Source organism: Limulus polyphemus, unplaced genomic scaffold, assembly GCF_000517525.1.
Source record: "Limulus polyphemus unplaced genomic scaffold, Limulus_polyphemus-2.1.2 Scaffold2972, whole genome shotgun sequence".
Lineage (NCBI taxonomy): Eukaryota > Metazoa > Arthropoda > Merostomata > Xiphosura > Limulidae > Limulus > Limulus polyphemus.
Window position 1 is genome coordinate 141,986 of NW_013668582.1, and position 8,846 is coordinate 150,831.

Genomic DNA, 8,846 nt, shown 5'->3' on the forward strand with positions numbered 1-8,846 from the left:
CAAACAAACACTCGAATCTAATAGTTAAGATGTTACAAAAAAAACCATGTTTTTAATTGTGTATCTGTTTATCGTTGAATATTATTTATGATTTTAACTTTATACACAAGTGCCAAAATACTATAATTCCTCATAAGTCATCTGATATCCTAGAGATTTTATTATATAATAAATGAAGAAATAGCCTACTCAGAAATTGTTGATGTATGTTGTGATTAAAGATAACAATTAATCACATGGCAGCTTCCATTGTTACATACGTAAAATATGTAATTTTTAACTTACTCATGCAAGATACAGACTGAGTTGATATAGATTTTCAACATTCTCAAACTTAGAATAGCTGTTACTAATAGGAGGTGATATACGTATATTGGGTTTGCCAATATCATGTTGCAGCATTAATTTCTTGGTTAGTATAGCATGGTATTGCTCAGCAAAAACTATGATGTGTAATCATGAGGTATTAAAACTAAACACCGTAATCAACTTTAAATATACCAGTAATTCATCTCATAATTAATAGGCAATTCCATTTCATGTGTGTAATTATAATCATATGAAATTAATACATCATACATAGCATAATTGGTACAGGTAATTTAATACAGAGGCACATTTCCATTTTATTTTATTTTCATTACTTAATAATCTACAACTATTAAAATTTATAATTGTTTAGTCCAGAAGAAAGTCCAACAGTTTTAAATACAATTGTTATGGTGTGAATGCTTCTTCTAAGGCATGATTATAATTATTTGTACTTGTGATAATACATTAGTATTAGGCCTATTATTTTTGTTAACATTACATTCTTTATTCAGTCCGTTAGGGTTTTTCAAAAATACGAAGAGTGTATAATATTTCAACTACACTATGGCTATGGTGGAAATTTGTCTCACTTTCTTTTAATGCCTCTGACTTTGCTCTTAATATTTCATAATGCCACACCGAAGACAGTCCTTCATTGGTTCATTAATAGATATATTTACTGAGTCATTTAATTCATATTTTTTGTTTATAATCATGGTCTAATTTTTCTCTATTTCTTTTAGCCGGAATATAAGTTAGCAGATCCTATTTGTACCTTCATCTTCTCTGTCTTGGTGCTTTTTACGACTCTAACCATCATGAGGGATGCTGTCCATGTCCTTATGGAAGGTTATTATCCTTATGTGTTGTTTAAGTATGTAGAAATTATAAAGTATAATTACAAAGTATAAATTTGGGATTTAATATGTTTCTCAAATGTTACTAGTAAAAGTGGAGAAAGACTTGCTAATTTTCCCCTTGACATTTCTTATACTGGGACAAAAAAAAAGCTGCCATTAGTTTTTTATTATATATTATATATTAAAAAACCAGTTACAAACTATTTACTTTGTATTAAAAGATATAGGTATGTAGCAATAGATTTTCTTTCACTCCAAGAAATGTAGGAATTCAAAATTGGCTAATATGTAATTTGTTTTGTAAGGGAAGTTGAAACACTGTAAGCTAAGTCATGAAATATGTTGTTTGTGAATGAATTTTTACGAACAAATAAAGCTTTGAAAAGTATACAGTTTTTTCTGATTTTAGGATTTCCACGAGAGTTGAATTATGCAGTGATTAAAACCGACCTACAAAATATACAAGGAGTGAAAATGGCCCATAGTCTTCACATATGGTCCTTGACAATCGATAAAAATGCATTGGCTGTACACTTAGCTATAGGTAAGTATTTCTACATAGTATTGTTACAGAGAAATTTTATTATTAATACTGAAATATCATTATGTTTATTTATTGTACGTAACATTTTAGAATGTTATTAGTGTTTGATGACGAAAATATCAACTTATGGGTATATCAATATTTAAAAAATTAAAAATTAGTCTAGATTTATTTGATGGAACAAATAATGAAGGAACTTAAAAAATCATTCATAATGGTGTTTTTAGGAATCTTTGGACAGGAAATTACCTAAAGTGCTTTTTTACTATGTTTCAATCTCTATGATTAGGCTTTCTGAAGATTCCCAAGATGTCCAAATCACTACCTAAACTTAAATTGAAACAATACATAATAGTCATCCTTATTCTTTAATTGCTTGCCGCTATTTGACTTGTTGGCACTATACAAACGCTGATTTGTAAGCTTAGGGCTGACCTATTGTTGAATAGTCTTACATTGATTAGCCATCTTCAGAAAATAAATTCTACCCACCTGTGGCAAAATATTTGGAAAGAAGAAATTGAATTGTTAATATAATTTGACAAAAAAATATTTTAATAATACATTAATTATTTATTTATTGTAAGTTGATTTTGTTTTCTATGTCTCCTGTTATTCGTTATAAAACATTTAACCCTAATAGAACCGAAAATCAGTTTTTAAATATCAAGTGTACACCTGCATAACTGATTTTAAAGTTTAAGTTAAAGTAATAATCTAATTCCATTTCAACAGTTTTTAAATCAAGAATATTTTATAAGTTGTTGTTTTTTTTTCATTTTGTACCATTTATTTAGTGTAATTCACAAAGAAAATGGAGAAAAATATCTAACTTCAATTTCTGCATAGCTCCAAGAAGTTTCCTGTAATCAACACATCCCAAAACTAAGAAACTGTCATCCCTTGGGAATATAATTATCATTGTCTCGTTTCCCTCTCCTTAGAGGCTTTAATGTTACAGTTGTTTGTTTCCACCACTTTTATAATGTCACAGCATCGGGGCAATATTTGGGGGGGGGGGGCAACTGGGCCATGGCCTAAGGCCCTGCAGGTCTAATGAAAATAAATTTTTATAAGAAAAAAATAAATAAGAAATGCCAATTTTGAAATCTGTCACACCACATGTTTACATATGATTTGTGTGATAAAGTATGATTTTTTAGTGATAGTTAAAATATGTGAAACATGATACGTATGTAAAAAATGAATAAAATTACATTTTGTTTTGAGAAAAAAATTGACAGATTTTAAAATTATTTTACTTTTTGCTGCTGGGCTGTGAAGAATAATTGGAAGATGCAACCCCAAAAATCACCCAACACAATACATTGTATAGGGCCCGGGATCCCAACCACCCCACAACCCCATCTGGCTCAGGACCCCACATACCCTAAATGCGCCCCTGCACAGCATAGCTAAAGAAATGACAAAGTTTAAATATCATTGGATAGAGCAGATTATAAACTATTTATGTCAATGTTCAATGAATAAAGAGAGTGATAGACAAAGTTCCGGCAGGGTTGAATGTGAGAAACTAATAGGAAGTTTAAAATACTTAGGAACAAATCACAGATATGGAAGTTTGATAATAGTTTCTTAAGACATTCTTTTAAATCCTAAAAATGTTTTTGTTAAGTTTATAAAACTTTAAAATAGATTTTATTCTGTGACAAGACTGTGTAAGCTCAGTTAGGTTTAGTAAGTATGATATTCAATGGCAAAATATTCTGATGATTGAAATCCTTACTTAATAAATATTATTGTTAAGTTCTATCTTTTTTTTAAACAATGCATATAAATAAAAGCACTTATTATTTATTGGAAAGAAACTATATTTACATAGATATAAAGAGATATTTTCCAAATATATTATTAGCAAAATATTGCTATGGTTGAAGTTCCACCCTAGTAGTGTTTTCAATGTTTGGGATAATTATATCACTAAATTTTTTTATGTATTTAGCTGAAGGACACATTAGATCTTTAGGTACATACAGCATAATTTCTGTGATGCCCGTTTTTCTTTTTTCTTTTTTTATGGATATGCCCTTACTGTTTATTTATATTTATACCATGTTTTAAGTCAGGTTTTTTGTTTTTACCATCTGAGTATTAATGCATTTTAAGTATATTAATCTGTCACAGACCTGGAAAATACAAGAAGCACCATTGTGATCTTCAGCAACTAAATGAATTGCTGTGTTTATATAACACTAAATATCAAGAATTAAGTGATACTTCTACAACTGGTTATATGATTTAATAAAATACCAGCACAGTGGAAGTTATGATGACCTCAGAAAGGACTCATAGTAAGGTTTTAAACTTGACCACTATGCATGAAAAACCAAAGCAGGAGCAGTGCATAAATTGTTAGTCACACTAGTACAGTATGTTGGCTGTCTGTAATTTTAATCAAAGCAATGATTTAAAATTTTCTAAATGGGAAAGCTCTTTTCATGAAGGTAATTAATTCTCTATATTGGTACATATAGCATAAAGCATTTTTTTTTGTAAATTCAATTTTAATGCTCTTTTTGTTTTCGTTTGTAATCAGTATATTACATGACAGCTATAAGTGATAGACTTGGATCTCCATTACTTCCTGTCCCTTGTTCCTTGTAACGTGTCTTTGTCTATTTCAAGATATTATCCAGATACATGCTACCCTTTCTTTCTTTTACCAATAATTCACAAATTCTACAAACCCTCCTGTCTCATCACATGTTCCAGAAACTTTGCCCTCGTTTGTCATTTTCAGAATGTTTCTTAGAATTCACATTTCTGTATAGCCAGCTTTCATTCGGTCCCTTTTCAAATTTTCCATGTTTCACAGCTGTTCAGCAATGTTGAAAAAATGTAACATTTTTACCATCTTCATCTGCGTTTTGATTATTATCTTCCTTTTGCTAAGCAACTGTCTCATATTCATGAATACAGTCTTTGTCACGGCTATCCTTGTCTTTACTTCTTTGTCAAATCATTTGTCACTGGTTACTTACTGCACGTCCATTATAACAGAATCACGTCATTTTATTAACAGCTTGTAAATACACATTTTGGGAACATCATGGACTTGCTCACAACCATAGATTTTGTTTTGTTGATGCTTATGGAAATACCACATTTTTCACTTTCTTATATGATGATATCAATCTGATCCTGCTTTCAAGACAATATCATGTGTATATTTATGTTGTTTATATTCCTTCCATTAACATTTACACTCGCTTTCTCCTGAATCACTCATTATTATTATTGTATTTCCATACAAGCTGAACATTTCTTTCAGATTCTTTCTCTAATTACTAACTATCACTTAATTTATCTTCACTGCTGCTTTTTGGTCCCATGTGAATTCCATAAAATTTTGTGTTCTATTTTTTCTCCCATTGATATCCACCTGCTGCAGACTTTTTGTGAGCTCCTTGTGTTTTCTTTTGTCAACTGCTTTCATATAACAGATAAAGTATATATATTCTTCCTACAGTTTGCCCCTGAGGAAGAAAGGTTATAGGGTTTTTATTCATTTCTTCCTACACAAATATTAATCTTTCACACCGAGATCTTGCAGTAATATCACATCTTTGGTACCACGTCCTATAAACCTGAACTGCTGCTCGACACTTTCATTATCCACTTCCCACTTAATTTGTTCAACAATATTTTTCAGCATAATTCTTGTTATATGACTCATAAATATTATAGTCTAGTGATCGCTACACTAAGTTTCTCTGCTTCTTTTTTTGTAGTTATGAAGACTGAATTTTTTATTGTATTTTTTTATTATACATTTCATTTTATAGTACTGTTATCTATCTTTTGACTCTCCCAGTGCCTTGATCTGTTCAGTACTGTTTTGTTATTTTTAATTTGTTATGCTGTTTTTCTCACTTCATTTTTGAGAATCTGCAAACTTTCAGTTTCCTTTCATGGTGTTGATTTATTTTTTCTTCTCATATCCTCAAGTAATTCAGCAATGCAATCACACCACAACCTCATGAATGCATTCGGCTGTATCAGCAAAACACTTTGCAATCTTATTCGTGTGCATCTATTAGTTTCTTTGTCATGATACATTTAGAAGTAACTGCTGTTTCATATAACTTTCCAACGTACTGAGGGAAAAGGATTTTCATTCATGAAAGTCTTTTTGTTAATATTAAACAATTTTATTTTTTCTTGTCATAATGACATCTTTTTTTTTATAATGAGTAACTTTAACCATGAATAATGTGAAAATCTATAAGGTGATTCTTTTAATTAGAGTTTTTTACTCTTTTTCAGTGTCATATGTCCCACTCTAGAGCACTGCTATGGGAGTTAGCAATTTCGTATGACCATCCAAAAAAGGGTATTTCCCTTCAAACTTCCCAAAATTTAACAGCTGTTGTTTCAGTTATTAATGAATTATTAAAATATATTTTGTATTTTTGTATCTGAAAATACACCTGGCAATAGGAGGGTTTATCTATAAACGTGTCAGTAAAAGATTTAAGAAACGTTTTGTTCCGGAGTTTTCAAAATGCTTTAAAATTCCTTGGAAAATCCACTAAAATTAGAAAAATGAGTACTGCAAAAATTGTGTGAGGTGAAATATGAACTGCAAAGTATAACATTTAATTTATTAGAACTGACAATTGCATGTGTATTGATAAATAATGCATACAAACAAGCATAAAACAACGTATACAACACATCCAAAAAGAAAAGGAAATACAAAAAAAGTTTCACATTTTGTTCATTGAAATCCTGATTTGGTCATTTGTTCCAATTGGTGCTTTTTGTTTAACTTTTCCATAGCCGATTTACTTTTGGCATCTGGAAAGCAGTGTAAGTCTGTGTGTCATCTGTTGTAACTTTAAACTGTAGTAGAGAACTTACCATTTTTTTATCATTATTCCTTCCACAGACCCTGAACTTGACCCCCATGTGGTTCTTCGGACTGCAGAGTATCTCGTCAGACAAAAGTATGGTATCTATCACACTACTGTTCAGGTGGAGAAGTATGACCCGACAACGATGTTGTCCTGTAATGCATGTCAGGGACCAAGACAGTGAATCTAGTGTAACGTAAACCACATTAAAAATGTTATATGTTGGAATGCTCTAAGTAATTTTGCTAACACAACCTGAAACTTCCTTATCACTAGAAATTTCTTAATTTAAACCAAAATACTTGCAATCTGTTAGTTTTTTTTTTTTGATACAAGAAAGAGACCTTTTATCAGTTGAGTGGTTTATTATTGTACATTTGACATTTTATACTGCTTACCTGAATAATTTACTATCACTTACTCATTAGGTGGTAACTGAAGATGGTAAACTTGTCATGTTCTGTGTTATACAAAACAAAAAAGCCATAATGTTAAAACTATACCTATTTTATGACCATCTCAGTAGCATAGTATTTTAAGACTTAAACACAGACAAACACTACTATTTCCCAGTAGTATGAGATACACATACACACCAAGATATCTCTTTTTATTTTCTTCTTCTTTTTATATTTGTGTTTCAGACTAGCATCTTTCACAAACATCTGAAAAATGGCATGTTAGTTTGGTCAATTTACATGTGTGAAATTACATAGTCTTGTACCATTAGCAAGATTTAGCTACAAGCTATATTAAACACATTTAAAAACTATAACATTCCATAAATACTTATATTTTAGGTTAAGTTTTTTTTAAACTTTTACCCTTAGTAGTAAAATTTAACCTTAGCAAATAGCATGAGAGCAAAAGTTTTACCAAGTTGAAACTTAAGTATGAAAGACAGTTGTATAAGTGTTCTCCTTGTATGATTTTTAAATTCACGTACATTTTAATATTAACTTACTCTGTATGGGCTTTTCAACCACAATGTAAGCATTATATATAATATAACTTTTAACTTACTATAACTTTTAATGCAGTAAAAGCATCTTCATGTCATTTGGCAAGCTTTTATTAGTAAACGTTACAACTCTTTTGTACACAAAAAAATTTGATTTTTTTATTTAGTATTTTAACGAAATATTGGTCTTTGGAGGCAGAGTGTAAGTCGGACTCTGACTAGTGTGAGTGCAAGGTGATTTTCATGTTAAGATTAAAAATACTTTTTCATTTTTTAGTTTTCAAATTTCACTTTCATAACCCCTAGGATCTCTTTTTTAGAATATCGAAAGTTTTTTGTTTGTTTTTTTGCAGTAAAACTAAATTTTATACATTATTTTCTATACCCTAACACTATATGAACTTGGTCAATCTGACTGACCCTTTAAACACCACAGAAATAAATCAAATTTACCTTTTTTTTTTCTTTCTAGAGCGACAGCAGTTTTTAATATAAAATTAGGTATTTATTCTAAACAGTTTAAAGCTACTAACAATTTACATCTGTTTCTATTTGAATTATATATATATATATATAAGTAATAATTTTACAATCCAAGCTTTAAATCGTGCAGTGAATGCCTAACTTAAGTTATGATATTTAGTTACATAACGCATGATCTACTCATGAGCATTTCTTGTAGAGAAATATATTATTATTATTATTCCCTTTTCTTTATGCTAACAAGTTTTTATTTTTTTACATTTTATTTACTTTCATAACAATGAATAAAAAAAATTTGATTTATTACTTAGATGGGCCTCTTGTTTTGTTGCTGTTAGCCCTGCAACAAAACTTAACCATAGTTTCTAGTAATATTACTAATAACTCAATTTTTATTTGAAATATGCACTTGAGAACACACAATAAGAACATGAATAAAACAACTAATGTATAATTTAACTGGCTTTCTAAGTCATAAATGTCTTAAAATAATTCCCTTAGCTATTTAATTTGAACTCTGCAATAGCAACTTTGAGTTTATAGGCAAAATAATAAAAATGTCTATTGAGAATAAGATAGTATTATACATTATTTGTTAAATTAAAGCTTTGTCTTTCTATCAGCTATAAATAACACACTAGCAAATGTCAGAGAGAATTATTATCAATTTGTGAAAGAGATGATGTGATATGACAAGTGGATTTAAATTTCTGGCTTATAAATCTGTAAACAAAGAAGATTGAAGGTTATAAAAATTAGATCTTGCCTTAGTAATATCTATACTATAATGAATAACTTGTGACAAACTT

General features: G+C 29.6%; 1 protein-coding gene across 1 annotated transcript in view; it reads left to right on the forward strand.

Moving 5' to 3' along the window:
- The window catches only part of LOC106468345 (zinc transporter 2-like), a 17,541-nt gene extending 10,478 nt beyond the window's left edge, over positions 1-7,063 (forward strand). Inside the window, exons 6-8 of the mRNA XM_013928763.2 lie at positions 1,056-1,161; positions 1,582-1,716; positions 6,629-7,063. Of these exons, the coding sequence (XP_013784217.1) occupies positions 1,056-1,161; positions 1,582-1,716; positions 6,629-6,777 (390 nt within the window). The 3' untranslated portion in view covers positions 6,778-7,063. The remainder of the gene's footprint in view (positions 1-1,055; positions 1,162-1,581; positions 1,717-6,628) is intronic.
- The last annotated feature ends 1,783 nt before the right edge of the window (positions 7,064-8,846 follow it).